This window comes from Carcharodon carcharias, chromosome 1 (genome assembly GCF_017639515.1).
Source record: "Carcharodon carcharias isolate sCarCar2 chromosome 1, sCarCar2.pri, whole genome shotgun sequence".
NCBI classification, from domain to species: domain Eukaryota; kingdom Metazoa; phylum Chordata; class Chondrichthyes; order Lamniformes; family Lamnidae; genus Carcharodon; species Carcharodon carcharias.
Genome location: NC_054467.1, coordinates 177,595,029 through 177,614,076, shown reverse-complemented (window position 1 = coordinate 177,614,076; position 19,048 = coordinate 177,595,029). Strand labels below are relative to the sequence as shown.

General features: G+C 43.5%; 1 protein-coding gene across 1 annotated transcript in view; it reads right to left on the bottom strand.

The window, feature by feature from the left end:
• ankrd55 (ankyrin repeat domain 55) overlaps positions 1-19,048 on the bottom strand; it is a 147,162-nt gene that overhangs the window by 98,782 nt on the left and 29,332 nt on the right. The window contains exons 5-6 of the mRNA XM_041183205.1: positions 8,037-8,097; positions 270-398 (exon numbers count right to left, since the gene is read on the bottom strand). Of these exons, the coding sequence (XP_041039139.1) occupies positions 270-398; positions 8,037-8,097 (190 nt within the window). The remainder of the gene's footprint in view (positions 1-269; positions 399-8,036; positions 8,098-19,048) is intronic.

The following is a 19,048-nucleotide window of genomic DNA, read 5'->3' as shown; positions in this document are numbered from 1 at the left end:
ATTACCTGCTTAAGGGCCTTAATAGATCTCTTAATTGTCAGCGGGTGCGCTGCCGACTCTCGTGCGCGCCCACTGACCAAAAGAAAGTGTAAGTGCACGACGACGGTGGGATGCTCGCCCGACATCATCACGCATGATTTTACGCACAATCGGGTCGGGCATGGGACATAAAATCCTGACCCTGGTTTCTATGTGTAGGTTCCACATTGTGCAGTTCATTTACCCCAACTATCCTAAGCAACTGAATTTGATTTAGGAAATAATCTTACCTGCACTGCCCAGTGAAGGGCTGTTTTAAAGTTTTTGTCAACTAATGTTGGGTCAGCTCCTTTCTGTAGTAAGGCCTGGACGTGCTGTGGCCGGTTATGAAAAGCAGCCCAATGAAGTGGGGTCATACCCTGGAGGATAAAGAAACAAACGTTCAAAAACGTGGGACAAACAGTTTTACTGGCTTATGCTTTGAAACTAATTTTTCTTTGGAATGCGTCCTAAAATAAATTAAACAGCGACTGGCTTGTTGGCTGTTACATAACTGTAACATAATGAAGGGGTCAATTGTATTATGAATTTAAAAGTGAAACTAAAGAAATTTTCAGAGATACTTGGGTCTTATCTTTCCACCGGAGATGGGAGGCTTCTCTGTTCCTCTTCCTGCTTCTGCTCCGTTACTTCTGGAATCCCGCTAGGATTTATCCTTGGTACCTCCTATTTTTCATCGACATGCTGGCTCTTGGCGACATCATCTGAAAACATGATCTCATGGTCCACATGTATGCTAACAACATTCAGCTCTACTTCACCACAATCTCTCTTGGCCACTCTACTGTCTCCGATTTGTTACACTCTGACATCCAGTACTGGATCAGCAAAAATTTTCTCCAAATAAACATTGGAAAGACTGAAGTCATAGGGTTGGATCTTCCCAGCCTTCAAGGGATGAATTGGGTGTGGAGGGACTCATAAAATGGTGAGGGAAGGCTGGGATGGAGTGCCCAACTTTTTTCTGTTATGCCATTTGCCAGCAACAGGGAAGAACAGTCCTCCCACCCAGAGGCCAATTAAGCCCCTTATTTGGCCATTTCAGGGCTTTTTTTCCACCACATTTTACCACTGGTAGGTGGGCCTACTGCCCAGTGAACCCTATAAGACGTAGGAGCAGAAATAGTTTATTTGGCCCATCAAGTCTGCTCTGCCATTCAGTGAGGTCTTGGCTGATCTGATAATCCTCAACTCCACTTTCCTTCCTTTTCCCCATAATCCTTGATTCTCTTAATGATTAAAAATCTGTTTCTCAGCCTTGAATATACTTAATGACCCAGCCTCTGCAACCCTTTGCAGTAAAGAATTCCACAGATTGACTAGCCTCTGAGAGAAGAAATTCCTCCTCATCTCTGTCTTAAATGGGTAACCCCTTACTCTGAGATTATGCCCTCTGATCCTAGGCTCTCCAACAAGGGGAAACAACCTCTCAGCATCAAGCCCCTGAAGAATCTTATATGTTTCAATAAGGTTGCCTCTCATTCTTCTAAACTCCAAAGAGTACAGGCCCAACCTACTCAACCTCTCCTCATAAGAAAATCCCTCCATACCTGGGATCAACCTAGTGAACCTTCTCAGGACTGCTTCCAATGCCAGTGCATCTTTCATTAGTTAAGGGGACCAAAACTGTTCACAGTATTCTAGTTGTTGTCCAACTGGTGCCTTGTATAGTTTTAGCAAGACTTCCCTATTTCTATACTCCATTCCCTTTGAAATAAAGGCCAACATTCCATTTGCCTTCCCTATTACCTGCTGAACTCATATGCTAGCTTTTTGGGATTCATGCACGAAGACCCCTGAATCCCTCTGTGCTGCAGCTTTCTGTGGTCTTTCTCCTTTAAATAATATTCAGCTCCTCTATTCTTCCTGTTAAAGTGTATAACCTCACAATTTCCCACATTATATTCCATCTGCCAAGTTTTTACCCACTCACTTAAACTGTCTATATCCCTCCGTCGACATTTTGTGTCATCCTCACCTTCCCACCTATTTTTTGTGTCTTCCAAAAACTTGACGATAGTATATTCACTTCCCTCATCCAAGTCATTAATATACAATGTAAATAATTGTGGCCCCAGCACTGATCCCTGTGGCACTCCACTAGTTACAGGTTACCATCCTGAAAATGCCCCCCTTATCCCAAATCTCTGTCTTCTATTAGCTAGCCAATCCTCTATCCATGCTAATATACTACCCCCAACACCATGGACCCTTATTAAGTAGACTAACGTGCGATACCTTATCGAATGCCTTTGGGAAATCCAAATATATTACATCTACTGGTTCCCCTTCACCTATCCTGCTTGTTACCTCGTCAAAGAATTCTAATAAATTTATCAGGCATGACTTCCCCTTCATGAAGCCATGCTGATTCTGCTTGATTATATGCATTTCTAAATGCTTTATTATTATATCCTTTATAATAGACTCTAACATTTTCCCAATGACGGATGTTAAGCCAACTGGCCTATAGTTACCTGTTTTATTATCTCCCTCCCTTTTTGAATTAGGGTGTTACACTGGCAGTTTTTCAATCCTCTGGGACTATTCCAGAATCTAAGGATTCTTGGAAGATTACCAGCAGTGCATCCACTATCTCTGTAGCTACGCCCTTTAATATCCTAGGATGCAACCCATCAGGTCCAGGGGACTTATCGGCCTATAGCCCCATTAGTTTCCCTAGTACTTTTTCTGTAGTAATAGTTATTGTATTTATTTCTTCCCCCCACCTTTTGTCCCTTGATTATTTAGTATTTTTGGAATGCTATTCGTGTCTTCTACTGTGAAGACTGTTGCAAAGTATTTATTCAACTCCTCTGCCATTTCCTTGTTCCCCATTATTATTTCCCCAGCCTCATTCTGTAGGGGCCTATGTTCACTTTAGCCTCTCTCTTCCTTTTTATATATTTAAAGAAACTCTTACTGTCTATTTTTACATTACTTGTTAGTTTACCCTCAAAGTTTATTTTCTCCCTCTTTATTATTTTTTGGTCATTTTTTTTGGTTTTTAAAACTTTCTCAATCCTCTGGTTTACCACTAATCTTTGCCACATTGTATGTTTTTTCTTTCAATTTGATACTATCCTTAACTTCCTTGGTTAAACATGGTTAGTTTATCCCCTCTCGAGAATCCTCCTTCCTCGCTGGGATATATCTTGTTTGTAAGTCATGACCTATTTTCTTAAATGTCTGCCATTGTTCATCAACCCTCTTTTCTGCTAAACTCCTTTCCTGGTCCACTCCTGCCAACTCTGCCTTCATTCCTTTGTAATTACCCTTATTTAAGTTTGGCACAGTTGTTTCTGACCCAAGTTTCTCACTCTCAAGCTGAATGCTAAATTCTGTTATATTATGGTCACTGTTTCCTAGGGGATCTTTTACCCTGAGATCATTTATTAAACCTGCCTTATTACACATTAATAGATCCAAAATAGCTTGATCCCTGGTTGGATCCACAACATATTGTTCGAGGAAACTGTCCTGAATGCACTCTGTGAATCCTTGCTCGTGGCTGCCTCTGCAAATTGGATTTTCCCAATCTACATGAAGATTAAAGTCACCCATGATTAATATACTGCCTTTTTTACATGCCCTCATTACTTCCTGACTTATTCTCTGTACCACAGTATAGTTACTGTGTTAGGGGGCCTATAGACCCCACCAATATCTTCTTCCCCTTGTTATTTCTTACCTCCACCCAAATGGATTCTACATCTTCCCATCCAAGATCATTTCTTGCTACCACACTTATTCCATCTCATACTAACAATGCTACCCCACCACACTTTCCTTCTTGCCCGTCCTTTCGAAAAACTACATACCCCTAAATATTTAGTTCCCAGCTTTGATATCCTTGGAACCATGTCTCTGTTTTGGCTATAAGATCATACCCTTTAACCTCTATTTGTGCCATTAATTTATTTATTTTGTTCTGAATACTACGTACATTTAAGTAAAGTGCCATTAATTTTGTCTTTTTACCATTTTTCCCCTTTTGACCCTATTTTCTGTTTTATTTTCTGTCTATACACTCTGTCCATTCCTATCACACTCTGGGTATCATTCCCTAAATAGCTGCCCTGCAATTCTGCCATATCCTTTTGCTTTGTAAGCCTACGTATCCCCTTTCTAGAACCTTCCGCCCCCCCCCCCCCCCCCCCCTCTATTTAGTTTACAGCTCTATTTATTCACCAGGTTCAAGTGAAGCCCGCCCCGGAACAGCTACCTTCTACTCCAGTACTGGTGCCAGTGCCCCATGAACTGAAAGAAAACAAAAAGTGCTGGAAAATCTCAGCAGGTCTGATAGCATCTGTAGGGACTCGAAATGTTAACTCTGTCTTTCTCTCCACAAATGCTGTCAGATATGCTGAGTTTTTCCAGCACTTTTTGTTTTTGTTTCAGAATTCCAGCATCCGCAGTACTTTGCCTTTACCCCATGAACTGAAACCCATTCCTCCCCCACCAACCTTTGAACCATGCATTTAACTTTATTTACCTTATGCCAGTGGCTCAGGTAGCAATCCTGAGATTATTACCTCGGAGGTTCTGCTTTTTAATTTAGCTCCTAACTGAACTGTTCAAATTCTTTCAGCAGGACCCCCTTTCTAGTCCTACCAATGTTGTTGGTACCAATGTGGATGACGATAACTGGATCCCTTCCCTCCCAATCCAAGTTCCTTTTCAGCCCTGAGGAGATGTCCTTAACCCTGGCACTGGGTAGGCAACTCAGCCTTTGGGACTCACATTCACGGCTGCAGAGACCAGTATCTATTCCCCTAATTATACTGTCCCCAATCACTACTATGTTCCTATTTCCTGCCCCCACTTGTTGAATCCCTGTACCGCGGTGCTGTGGTCAGTTTGCTCATCTTCCCTGCAGTCCCCTCTCTCGTCCACATAGTTTTCAAGAAACTTGTAACTGTTGGACAGTTGCAGGGGCCAAGGCTCCTCGAACGCTACCCCCTGGGTCCCCATATCTGCCTCACCTGCAGTCACACCCTCCTATCCATAACAACCCTGGCAGCTTCCTTGCAGGTTCAGGGTAGTCGCTCTTATTCGGGAACTTTGTGGCCCACACAAGAGCCCATGGGCAGCAATTGCCACCCAGCAGCAACACCTCTCCCTGTGCTCACCAACCCGTCCATCCTCTTTGCCAGTGCCTGCCTGAGAGGCCCTGGTGCCCAGATCCCATTTACCTGGTTGAGAGGGTATCATGCTTCTGTGGTGTTCTTTTCACCCATTCACAGCCTTAGCAGTGGCGCTTCTGAGCTGTCAGTACTCTGATGGGCCAGCAGTTGCTGGTGGTGGGTGGCCATGCTTTAAAGGGCAGCCCCGATGCAACCTATTAGTTGCCTGACCCCGGGAAATGTGCACGGTGATCCTGCAAATGGCCAAGTGGGGTTGCCCCCGGTTTTCCAACCCATCATCGGAGCCCCAGCCACAATGATAAAATTCAGCCCATTGTCTTCAAACCTCACTATGAATTCTGTTCTCCAGCCACTGACTCCATCTCTTCCTGGCAGTTTCTGAGGTTGATTCATACTGTTCATAACCTTACTGTCTTAGTTGATACCTAGGTGTGTTTTTGATCACAAATCCACTTCATCGCCAAGACTGCTTACTTCCACCTCCATTATATTGCCAGACTCTACCCCTGCTGCAGTTGATCTGCTGCTAAAACACTCATCCATGCCTTTGTTACCTCCAGACCTGACCATCCCAATGTTCTCCTGGCCAGCCTCCCATCTTCCATCCTGCATAAACTCGACTCATCCAAAACTTTGTTGCCCCTTTCCTAACTTGCTCCAAGTCCCATTCGCCCATTACCCCTGTGCTCGCTGCTCTAGATTGACTCCCAGTTAAGTAGAACAGCAACATAGATACTTCAATAGGTGCTTCGTTGAAGTATTATAAAACAAAGTGTGACACTGAGCCACTTAAGGAGATATTATATCAGATGGCTAAAAGCTTGGTCAATGAGGTAAGTTTTAAGGAATACCTTAAAGGAGGAAAGCAAGGTAGAAACGTAGAGAGATGTAAGGAGGGTTGTATTCTGGAGCTTGAGGCCTAGGCAACTGATGGAGCAATTAAAATCTAGGATCCAGAAGAGCCCAGAATTGGAAGAGCACAGATACCTTAGAGGGTTGTGGGGATGGAGGAGATCACATGGATAGGGAAGGAGAAAGCCATGAAGGAATTCGAAAACAATGATGAGATTTTTAAAAATAAGACATTGCGTGACAGGGAGCTAATGTAGGTCAGCAAGCACAGGGGCAATAGGGGAACGGGACCTGGTTCAAGACATGGGCAGCAGAGGTTTGGATGAACAAACATTTGCAGTGGGTAGAATGTGGGAGACCAGCCAGACATGTGTTGGAATAGTCAAGTCCAGAGGTAATGAAGGCATGAATGGCGATTTCAGTAGGAGATGAGCGGAGACGGGGTAAAGTTGGGTGATGTTACAGAGGTAGAAATGGGCTACCCTAAAGATTGCATGAATATGAGGTCAGAAGCTCAATTTGGGGGCAAATATGACACCACGTTTACGAATGGGCTGGCTTAATCTCAGACTGTTGCCAGGGAGAAGGAATTGTTCAGGAATGGGATTTGGAGTGGGGACCAAAAATAATAACTTCAGTGTTCCTGATATTTAATTTTGGGGAATTTCTGCTCAACCAGGACTGAATGTTGGATAAGCAGGCTGATAATTTAGCAACAATGGAGAAGTAGGAGCTCTTGTGGTGCATTGGGTAACATCCCTACCTTTGAGCCAGGAGCTCTGGGTTTGATTTCTATGTTAGGACTTGATGGCCACAGAAGGTGTGTTCGTAATGTGGCCATTACATTGATTATCAACCTGCAAATCCTTCCAATAAGGCACTTGATAAGATTGGAGGAGCTTCCTAGTCAGCCAGTATCATGTGGTAGCTGCAGCACAACAGCCTCCCCATGCTAAAAGACTCCAGGCACAAGACTCTAGGGGTTCTGTGGCAAGTGTCTTCCTCGCTTCGAGGGACTGCTAGGGAGAATGGGGGAGTTGGGAGAGGTGATGGTAAAGTAGATCTGGGTGTCATCAACGTACATGTGAAAACTAATGCTGGCTTCCAAGTGAAAGCATGTAGATCAGAAATATGGGAGGGCTGGTGCAAGGACAGATCCTTGGAGGACAGCAGAGGTAACAGTGTGAGAGCAGAAAGAGAAGCCATTACCTGTGATCCTCTGGCTACGATTAGATAATTAAGAATAAAGCTTGGTGAGACCAGTTCCAGCCAGCTGGACAACAGCACAGAGGCATTCAAGGAGGCTGGTGTAGTCAACCGTGTCAAAGGCTGCAGGCGGGTTGAGAAGGATGAGGAGGGAAATTTAGCTTTTTTGCAAGTCACATAGGATACAATTTGTGACTTTGATAAGAGCTGTTTCAGTTCTGTGACAGGAGGAAACCTGATTAGAGGGATTCAAGCACAGAGCTCCAGGAAAGAAGGGAAAGGATTTGGGAGGCCATAACATGTTCAAGGACTTTGGAGAAGGCAGGGAGATTGGAGAAGGTCGTTTGCAAGGACACTGGGAGAAGAGGGAGCTGGCCTGGTATTTTAGGAGAATCAATTGAGGATTGTAATAGTGAACAGTGTTTTACATTTTCAAATTCTGGGACTGATTCGATGGGCCAAAAGATATTTTCCAGTCCTGTACTTCCTTACGTTCTTACATATTTTCTTGTGAAAGTTTACACACTTGAAAATATGACACAAAAAATGTAGGCTGTGAATTTCAGCAGGGTCTCCCAATCTCTTGTTTCAATTTAGGAGGAAGATCAGTGTTATCAGCCATTCCTGCCCTTTCTCCATTTCGAGAACTTCTGCCTAAATTACTGTAGGGGATTAGAACACAAGTTATTATTAGCACAAGCTATGGCCCTAACATTGTTACATTGTTAGTTCTCAAAGGTTTATTTGAACAATGTAATCAACAAGTGAAAAACAAAACACTTCTTCACTTACCTCATTGTCTTGCTGATTTATCTCACACATTGTAGTTTGCTGCAACAGTACAACTAGCAGTCTAGAGCAAATGAAAGATAGCTTTTAACACAGCATTACAATAATGGGTAATTTATAGCAGATATTTCGGTGTTAATTCATGGATCATAAATGCAGCATTCTTCATAGTTAGAGGAAGAAGGGTTAATTTACAGCTTCTTCATAAATACATTGGTGAATACTGGAATTAGCCACTCTCTCTATTTTGCCTCTTGCACTAATCAATGGGCCAAATTTTACTGCAGCAGGGTATCTTGTGCGCCCTGTTGGGTGGACTTAGAATTGCACATTGGTAATTGAAAAAAAACCCACAGTGTTACTGGAAATGCATGCTAATAACAGCACAGTGAAGGCAACATCTAGTGAACAAGACAGTGTATCTCCTTAGTCAATTAGATTAAAGGATTGGGAAAGAAACAGAGGGAGGACTTAGAAGGAGAGTGAATTAAAGTAGGTAAGTTCAGTGTCAAATTCAGTAGAGAAAGAAAAAGAAAGATTAGGAAAGAAAAATTGGATTAAGCATGAAAGAAAAAGCAGTGACGTAAAAGAAAGAAAAAAATGACATTTTAAAAATGTCCCAAAACGTTTCACAATCTGAAGAAACGACACTGCACACAATAGCTTACTTTATGGACAAGAGGGATTGATTGATAGTCATTAACAATTACCACATTGTTAAAGGGGTACTTGTGCTGGAGGCTTGGCCTAAATAGCCAAGTGGTTATGGTACTAAGTTTGTAACCCTAAGCTCAAGAGTTCAAATCTCACAATGGCAAACTATGAATCAAGAGTTCAAATTTCACAATGACAAACTATGAAACAATGTAAATTCATCTGAAAAACAGATGGAAACGTGTTTGTACTCGAAAGAGTTACTTGTGCTGATATTTATTAGCTTTAACTTTCAAAGTAAGTTTAATGGGCAATTAATGCACAAATACAGCATTTTATGAAATCTAAAGGGAGATTAAGCAGAGATGCCATCTTTGTAAAACTAACGGCAGAGTGTTGCAAATCATCTTGTAGCAAGTCGCAATTCACATGATATTCATATCCTTGCTAGAAGGTGCTGGCCAATATTTGGCCAAAATCTGGCTTAATATGTCAGAACTACTGCTTGATTTTGGCTGTCATCAAGAAGGCAGCCAATTTTTCTGCTACAGAACCACTGACCCACTGCAAGACTAGAACAGAGATGATGCTACCAACTCAAGAAGTGAGAAGAAAAGCAGGGAAAAGAGGACCTAATGTTAGCCACTTCTCTTATGATCTACTTTTGTATACAGCAGCAATATTAGGCAAAATTTTCTGTTCCTGTCAGCTGCAAGAATTGTGGTGGGGGCACAAAATTTGGAGTGATTACAAAAGTCTGTTTCCCGCCATCAGGAAATCAATTTGGAATTTTGTAGTCCTGACTTTGATTGCAGGTTAAAGGTGGTTTGACTTTCCCAATGATCTACGCCGGGAACCATATTTGCATTAATTTGCATCTCATGAATGTTCATTGAAAATTCAACTCGCCAGAAGCACATGCTCACTCCAAATTAAGTGCCCCACTTGCGGATAACTAGAGTGGCCTATTTCACGCTGTACATGACTGGCATACACCTGGTGGCTTAACTTCATCAGCGACTTCAAGGTACGTAGATGCTGCTTTCACCTATCCTTAAGATAGCAATTAGCAATTTGGATGTTTGTGTTTCATAGACAGCTCCTATGCTGGACAGAGGAGGCAGGCTTATGGGGGAAGATGAGGAGGTTATCCAGGGAAGGGGGAGAATGTCTTAGAGGGTGGATTCAATGAAGCCGATGATGGGATCCTGGGGGAGCGGGGGGAGGGGGTGAACTCAGGTTACTGGTTGTAGGAGGGAACAGTCAGTCACAGGGGGAAGCGGGATGTGATAGGGTGGCAAGTTTAGGGTGTGAATCTGGCAGGTGAAGGTATCATTGGGTGGGTCATGGAGGGGTCAAAGCAGGTGGCTTGATAAGGTGAGGGGGCAGGGTCAGGGTGGGCATGGGGACAGTAATGGGCGTTGGCTCTGAGGGGAGGAATGGCATGTAGAATTGGATGGTTATAGGGCCTAGGGTAATGGGGGGAGGTTCAAGGGTGACAGAATGGAGACAAAAGGTGACACTGCGTGGGTCTATGATGATGGGTGGAAGTGGGTGGGTGACAAGGGGAAGGTAGAAGATGGTGGAACATGTTTAGTAAGTTCGGCGCACCATCTTTCCATTCCATGTGAAACTACGATGACTTAAAGTGGGAGGAGGGCTTTTTTGGATGGGTGCAGTTCAAGGTCAGCACAATTGGCCAACTAAAGAGACACCCTAATAATCACGAGGAAACTGGATGACAACAATGCTCAATTGTGATCTTCATTCTATGGTGAAGCCAATACGGCAGCAGGTTTGCTCCTGACTCACGGGTCTCATAACCTCAAGATCTCAGCAAGGTGTGAAGCTGGCTTCCATTCTGTGCCCTATGCCATTGACTGCAGTCAGAGGCAGGGATAAATAGAGGAGGGAAGGAGGTGGATGTCCCCAAGGGGTATGGCTGGTGGAAGGCAGCCAACACACGACTCCAAACCTTCATCCTCCCAAGTGGATGGGCATGGCTGACAAAGGATTATGCAGTTGGTTTTCTATGCTGCCAAGGCAATTGTCTCTCTATAGAGTTCCAAGGGTAGTGGAGGCAAGTGAAAAAGTGTCCACATGAGGCTTCCTGCACATGGTTCTCATTACCCTGGCCAAAGAGCATTGTCTCCATATGCATTCATGTAGGAATGGGAAGAACATCCATCTCTGGTCCTCCAGTATGTTCTTTACTTGGGAGGGGTGGGGTGGGAATGCCATGTCTAAATGGAGACCAGGTGAAGGACTGGCTTGTTGGCTTTGAGATGGAAGGAACCCTGTAAAGGACATGCTCAGTAACTTATCACTTCAATTCATTCACACATCTACTGAAGCGTCAATGATGCAGGTGTTGGGTTCCTCCAACATGGAACAGAAATCCAACCCTGCATATATTTAAAAACTTTATCCTTATTACTATTTCTTATTTTTAAATATGACTTTTCTGCTGAACAAAGATAATTAAGATGGCTGACCCTCTGTCTGGAAACTATCCCCCACAGTCTCTAGACCAAAAGAATTCTCCTCTCAGTTTTGGAAATGTCACACCTCCTAAGTTGTTATGCCTAAGGAATTTCCCAGACCACCTGGGACTGTACAAACCAATTTTAAAAAGGAGCTATAGGATTGCCATTTGCATTTGATAAGCCAACCTTGTGAGCTGAGTCCATGGATCTGTTGAGGCAATGCCTTCCCAAACAACAGACCCTCAATGCCCCTTTCATAATGGCTGAGACATTATAAGTCCTGCATACAAAGCCAAATTCCAGACGCTGGATAAACATCCTTTTTTGGAGTCATGGGAGAAGGAAGATCACATGATCCAAGACTCCGGCCTTCTGAGCAGTTTAATTTTACCTTTCTGAGCTGTGCAGCCAGTCTGCTGTTTAACAGCCAACTGGCAGGCCACACAGAAGCAGGTTGGACCACCCGCCCATCTAACGTGACTCTACTGGAAGATTTTGTATCCTCGCCTATAGAACTGATGCTATCTCTGCACACCTACTTCATCTTGTGACATCAACGCCACCTGAAAAAGTGAATCATACAATACTGGTTTCCGGCCAGCCAACCATCAAATGCCTACATGAAAGACTTCCTCTTTGGACTCTGACTTTGGGACACTGGAACTCACATGAACCAATATTCAGTCTTCTCGTGGTCCTTGTACTGTAAGCCTCCTTCCCTCTATTCCTCCCTTTATTGTGTGAATGTGGAGTGGGAAGCCACAAACACTCCTTTTCACAAGTTTTGAATGTGTAAAAATAAAAAACATTCTGAGTTAATTCTAACTCAAGATTGCTGTGGGGTTATTAGTAAAATTGGATCACACGTAAACCGAGGGATTTGGAAAATACACCAAAGCTTAATCTTAAAAAAAATGAATTCAAAGCATGTTGGATGGAATTTTACGGCCCCATCACAGCAGGAAAATGCAGTGAGCTGTTCAATAGTCCTTGACTTCAGCAGGACCGGAAGATCCCACCATCGGGAGGGACCTCAAAATGCTGCCCCTTCTGTTTACGGACAGGTGGTAAGAGGAAAACAGTGCTGTTGAACAGACCCCCTCCTGTCTGTAACACAGGCTGCAGGCAACCCTGCCTTAGTAGTGCCTCTCATCCAGATGAGGGGATGGAGCGCCCATTGCCTGTTGGCACAGGGCCATGAGGAGCAAGGGCCCGATCAGCAAGAGGCAGCGGGGCCTCCATAAGGTCAAGAGGCTGGCAAACATGGACTGCTGCAACTGTGAGCATGGGTGTTTTTCTGGCTGTGCTCTTGTCTGTAGATGAGCAAAAGGCAACGCCGGAGGCATCGCCTTATGTCCTGGGATATGATAGCTCACATTTGCAAGCTTCTCCAGTATGAGCTGCATTTGCAAGGACTCTGGAGGAGTAATGTGGAGCTCCTGGCCTGCAATGAGTGAATGTCTGTCTGGGCGCCCATTAAATATGGCACCAGGACTTCCAACCCCATGAGGCAATGCCAGGGCAGGCGACTTCCTGCCCATCCCGCCACAAGATTTGCCGAACTCCTCACTCATGTAGAACAAGCTGAAAAGTGGAAGATCATGCGTGTTCACCCAGCCCACTGTCCATCGGGAAACATGCTGACTTCCCCAACCACCACCACACATAATCTCTAGACTTTGTCTTTGGGAAAAATGCTACAGCATCACTGGATTTTTTGGTTCAATTGTCTTCAGAATGGTTTTACTGGTGAGAGCATGCCTTCCATAACTAGTGGCAGACTTTTAAAGGGATATTTCAGAATATACAGAATAGGTACATTCCAATGAGGAAGAAAACTTGCAAGGGAGAGACCCACCATCCGTGGTTAACGGAAAAAGCTAGAGACAGTATCAAACTTAAAGAAAAAGCATATATGTGCAATGACGGGTGGCAGGTCAGAAGATTGTACAGCAAAGAACAACAAAGCAAGACAAAAAGATTAATAAGGAGGGAAAACTTAGAGTATAAGAGGAAGCTAGCTAGAAATATAAAGACGGATAGTAAGAGTTTCTATAGGCAGAATTTTGCCCTTGGAATGCGGGCGAGCCCCACTGACTCGGCGGCAGGCAGACAGCTGACCCCCGCCACCGAAATGGGGCCATTTTGATTGGGCGAGCCAATTAAGGCCGGCCCAGCGGCCTGCCCGACAGGAAGCGCTATGCGCTTCCTGTATGGGGGGAGGGATTCCCCACCTGTCAAAGTGCGCTCTTTCGCGCATGCACACGAAAGAGCGCACTGCTCCCTGAGGCAAAGTCCTGTCTCAGGGAGATTACTGACAGGTAAGAAAACTCAAAAAATAGAAAAATTAAAAAATTATTAACATGTCCCCCTCATGTGACAATGTCACACGAGATGGGGCATGTTAATAAAAATGACATAAATTTTATTAGACTTTTTAAAAATGGACATGAAACCTCATCCCGCCAGTGGAAGAGGTTTCATGTTTTATCAGAAGCCCACTGGGGCTCCTGGCCTGCCTGCCAGCCTTAAGGTTGGACAGGCAGATCTTTAATTATCTTAATTAGCCTGTCAATGGCCTTAATTGGCTGATTTCGCTGTCCACCTGCCTTCCTAAAAATTTATAAGGACCGAAATGATGTCGGGGGTTCCTCCCGACGTCATCCCGCATCATTTTCCCATCGGCGAGCGGGCCCCGCCCCCAAATCACTGACGGGAAAATTCTGGCCTATAGATATTTAAATAAGAAAAGTGTGAGCATTGGTCCTGTAAAAAGTGAGTCTGGGGAATTAATAATGGAAAATAAAGAGATGGCAGATAAATTGAACTGGTATTTTGCATCAATCTTCACTATAGGGGATATAAATAACAGTACCTGAGGAATGATGCTGAACATTGTCATCAGCAAACATATCCACTTCCGACCTTATGATAAAAGGAAGGTCATTGATGAAGCAGCTGAAGATGGTTGGGCCGAGGTCACTACCCTGAGGAACTCTTGCAGTAATGTCCTGGAACTGAGATGATTGACCTCCAACAACCAGAACCATCTTCCTTTGTTCCAGGCATGACTCCACCCTTTAATGCAGAAAATATAAGCTCCTGGTTTTGGGGTAACATATTGACATGGAAAGAAAATTGGCTGGCATATGGGACACTTGCCTTTATCAATCGAGGCATAGATTACAAAACTAGGGAGGTCATGTTGGAGTTGTATAGAACTTTGGTGAGGCCACAGCTGGAGTACTGTGTGCAATTCTGGTCGTCATATTATAGGAAGGATGTGATTGCACTGCAGGGGGTGCAGAGGAGATTCACCAGGATATTGCCTGGGATGAAACATCTAAGTTATGAAGAGAGGTTGGATAGACTTGGGTTGTTTTCATTGGAGCAGAGAAGACTGAGGGGCGACCTGATCGAGGTGTACAAGATTATGAGGGGCATGGACAGGGTGGATAGGGAGCAGCTGTTCCCCTTAGTTGAAGGGTCAGTCACAAGGGGGCATAAGTTCAAGATGAGGGGCAGGAGGTTTAGGGGGGTGTGAGGAAAAACCTTTTTACCCAGAGGGTGGTGACGGTCTGGAATGCACTGCCTGGGAGGGTGGTGGAGGCGGGTTGCCTCACATCCTTTAAAAAGTACCTGGATGAGCACTTGGCACGTCATAACATTCAAGGCTATGGGCCAAGTGCTGATAAATAGGATTAGGTAGGTAGGTCAAGTGTTTCTTACATGTTGGTGCAGACTCGATGGGCCGAAGGGCCTCTTCTGCACTGTGATTCTGTGATGTGGCTAACAGGAAACAGAGAGTAGCCATAAATGGGTCTTTTTCTGGTTGGCAGGATGTGACGAGTGGCATGCCACAGGGATCAGTGCTGAGGCCTCAACCTTTTTCAATTTATATAAATGACTTGGATTGAGGGACTGATGGTATGGTTGCTAAATTTACTGATGACAAAAAGATAGGAAAGTAAGTTGTGAAAAGGATGTGAGGAGGCTATAAGGTGACATAGGTGAAGTGAGTGGGCAAATGTCTGACAAATGGAGTATAATGTGGGCAAATGTGAAATTGTCCATTTTGGCAGGAAGAATAAAAAAGAAGCATATTATCTAAATGGTGAGAGGTTGCAGAGCTCTGAGATTCATCGGGATCTGGATGTCCTAGTGCATGAATCACAAAAGGCTTGTTTGCAGGTACAGCAAGTAATTAGGAAAGCTCATAGTACATCATTGTTTATTGTGAGAGGAATTGATTACAAAAGTAGGAAGATTATGCTTCAGTTATACAAGGTGCTGGTGAGGCCTCATCTGGAGTACTGTATACAATATTGGTCTCTTTATTTAAGGAAGGATGTAAATGCATTGGAAGCAGTTCAGAGAAGGTTTGCTAGACTTTACCAGGAATGAGTGAATTGTCTTAAGAGGAAAGGTTGGACAGGCTAGGCTTGTATCCAATGGAATTTAGAAGAGTAAGAGGTGACTTGTTTGAAGCATTTAAGACCCTGAGGGGTCTTGACAGAGTGGATGTGGAGGGGATGTTTCCTCTTGTTGGAGAACTTGGAACTCGGGGGTCACAGTTTACAAATAAGGGGTCGCTTATTTAAGACAGAGATGAGGAGAAATTTTTTCTCTGAGGGTCGTGAGCCTTTGGAACTCTCCTCCTCAAAAGGCAGCAGAAGTAGAGTGAATATTTTTAAGGCATTGCTAGATAGATTCTTGATAAACAAAGGGATAAAAGGTTATCGGGGTAGGCAGGTATGTGGAGTGGAGGTTACAATCAGATCAGCTCTTATCTTATTGAATGGCAGAGCAGGATCGAGGGGATGAGTGGCCTACTCCTGCTCTTAGTTCATATGTTCGTATGTAATTGATTACAACTGCAATAAATTCAATCCTTTATGTCTATTTATGGTGGCTCTTGAAATTCATGGTTTTGTTATACTACAGTATAAACTCAACAACTAAGGATGGTGCAATCAGGGGAGTTACTCAGGCCTGATTTAGGAATAAGGCTTTTTACTTCTTTTATTGGATATTATGAATCAGATTGGCCAGCAGCTCTCGAGGCTGGGACTTCTGAGGGGCAGAATTTCAACCCTCAGCCTGTTTAGTTGCCCCCAGTGAGTTATCACTGAAAGGGCAGGTTGTTTAAATGTTGGTCTGTTCGGGGCCTCTGGGGAGGGGTGGGAAGGAGGGGAGTTGGCAAGCAGTACTCCCTCTTCCCCCATAAAATGCAGCCCCTGATGTCAGGATAAAGTCCTTCAGCACCAGCAAACCACTCCTGTAGCCTACTGAAACTTGAAACTTGAAATACCAAACATTTGTAGAATCATAGCAACAGCTAGAGGAAATCAACCAGCAACTAACCTGAAAGTAGCTGGTAATCGCTTTAAATAGTGTTGGTCGGTTTTCTTCCTTGCTGCTAAATGTGTGGTCAACTTTACAAGCTTAAGAGATTGTGCTGGCTGGAGCGGTGAGCTCCAAAGTGACACCACCAGCATTAAATCAGTGTTGCATATTGCTTGATGTCATGATCTTCCTCCTCTGCATACTTCTGGCTGATGTTCACTGCTTGGGGCCTAAAGCCTGTACCAAGATACTGTGTGTTATGATTCACCCCAACTGTGATTTCTAAGAACACTCACAGCCCAAAATACAGGCACTACAAGCCCAATTTCTCACCCCATAAATTCTATGCTGTCCTTACTCGTAAAAGTGATCAGTTTCATCTTTGAAGTTTCAATGCCTGCTCTATGCTTTGACTTCCTATCAATTGCAAGGTGAGTTTTTAAACATAATAGCATATTTAAACATAATAATGGCATGATAAGGCCCATGGAAGTTATTTCAGGCAGAACATCCTGTTCTGTCTTCATTGCATGGGGGTAATCTGTGTAAACCTGCAATTTTCATTATAACTACACTTAACATTTCTCTGTCAGTGCAGTGATATTTCTTTTGCATGTATGACTACCACTTTCTATCATGCCTTACCATTGTGCTCTTCTTTAAATCAAGCAACTTTTTCTGCTTCTTCTGACCTTACGTTCACTTTTTCATAACATACCATCATGCTTGTTGTGTCCTTTGCATATTTGGAGGTTGTGTTGTCCCATCAGAACTTTGCCTATGTTTTTCCATAACAAAATTTCCTATAATTCCCAGCACCTGGTCAGTAAAATAGGTATTTCTCAACTTCTTTTTAGCCGTGTTCCCCCAAAATTGCCACTGTGCATAATTGGATTTAAGAACTTTCCAACGTCTGTGACGAATTACACCTGAAACAATAACTTGTCTTTTCTATCTACAGATGCCAACTGACCTGCTGTGTATTTCCAGAATTTTTTGCTTTTTTTTCAACTTCTCCATTGGTTAAGTGCCTAATTATTTGCTTGAACTGTAATACAGGAGCACTATTGTCATTATTGCAGGTATGTTGTGATTTGCTGCTTTTTTTTGTTACCACTAACAAAATCAAGTGCTCAAGAATCAAACGATTCAATGGACCGCAGCGGTTCAAGAAGGCAGCTCACCACCGCTTTCTCAAGGGCAACTGGGGATGGGCCATAAATGATGATCCAGCCAGCAAAGCCCACATCCTGTGAATGAATAAAAAAAAAAGCTGTGTACTTGTAAGGTGTGAACTGAGAGTTATAAATTGTTAAGAAAAATTGGCATTTTACATGTGTTTTTGAACAGAGGAAAATATGGATCCAAGTAGGTAAGAAGTGTTCAAAAGCAATTTTTTAAGAGAAAAAAATGATACAATATAGTTATTTAATAAATAAAATTAACTAGGATACCGTGATAAAGAGGAGTATGATGTACCTTTAAGAGAACGAAAATGGACTAACCATGTGACAGTACTGACCAATCAATGTACAGCGAAGGCTACTGGTTAACTGTAAGTCAAGAGCTGGAGGTGGTTGTGGGAGCACGCAAGGATTTAGTGCTCTGCCTTCTGTTGCAATAAACAATCAGTTTGTTCTTATGTCGGTCTCTCTCCATTATTGATAACAAGCATCAGCTAACAAGTGTACATGAAGGCGTGTAATTCAAGTTTACTTGACTAGTGAACTCATAAACTCAGGACGTAAAATTGGCAACGAGGATGAAAATAGCAAAATTGTAAGACCCCAAGTGAGAACCCACAAGACGGATGAGGAAAACATTAGAAAGAGAATCTGTACTTAAGTTATAAAATGGACGGCAATCAGAGCAGAAAGCAGCGCTGCAGTTTTAAATTTTTTAAAAAGAGAAAAGAAAATACCTTGCAGAATCGCGATCGCGGGGATCCTGCCAAAGCTCGAAAAGAGTGCGAAACACAACAGAGTAAAGCCGACAACTGCAGAGACTGAGTTGAAACAAAATGGTGACCGCTCTTAAAGCGGCAATACATTTAAAGAGGTACATGCAAGAAAAGTGGCTTGGACAGAAAATTATAAGAGACCCCAGAGAGAGGGCAACTCTGCAGATGACAAAACACAAATCAGTCGATGGCAATCAAGAGAGCTGTGGTAGCCAAACACCTGAATTCATCATTAACTGGGAAGCCCATTGGAAGCGCAGTCATTCATGATGCTGCAGTTCAGACGTGTCACTTCATTCGACCCCATTTCAGATGACTAGTCTCAGTATGTCAAATGCCTAGTGCTCTTTTTTACTGCTGACGACATCGCGGGGGAGGGAAAAAAGACTATTTTGTCCACATGCAGGAGCAAAACGTACGGGCTGATCCACAGCCTCCCGTCACCTAACTCTCCCGACTTGAAGACTTTCAACGAGTTAATAAAAATTGTACAAAACCACCTGAGGCCAAAGCCCTCAGACACTATGCAGCGCTTCAAGTTCAATTCAAGGAATAGGCTTCCAGGGAGA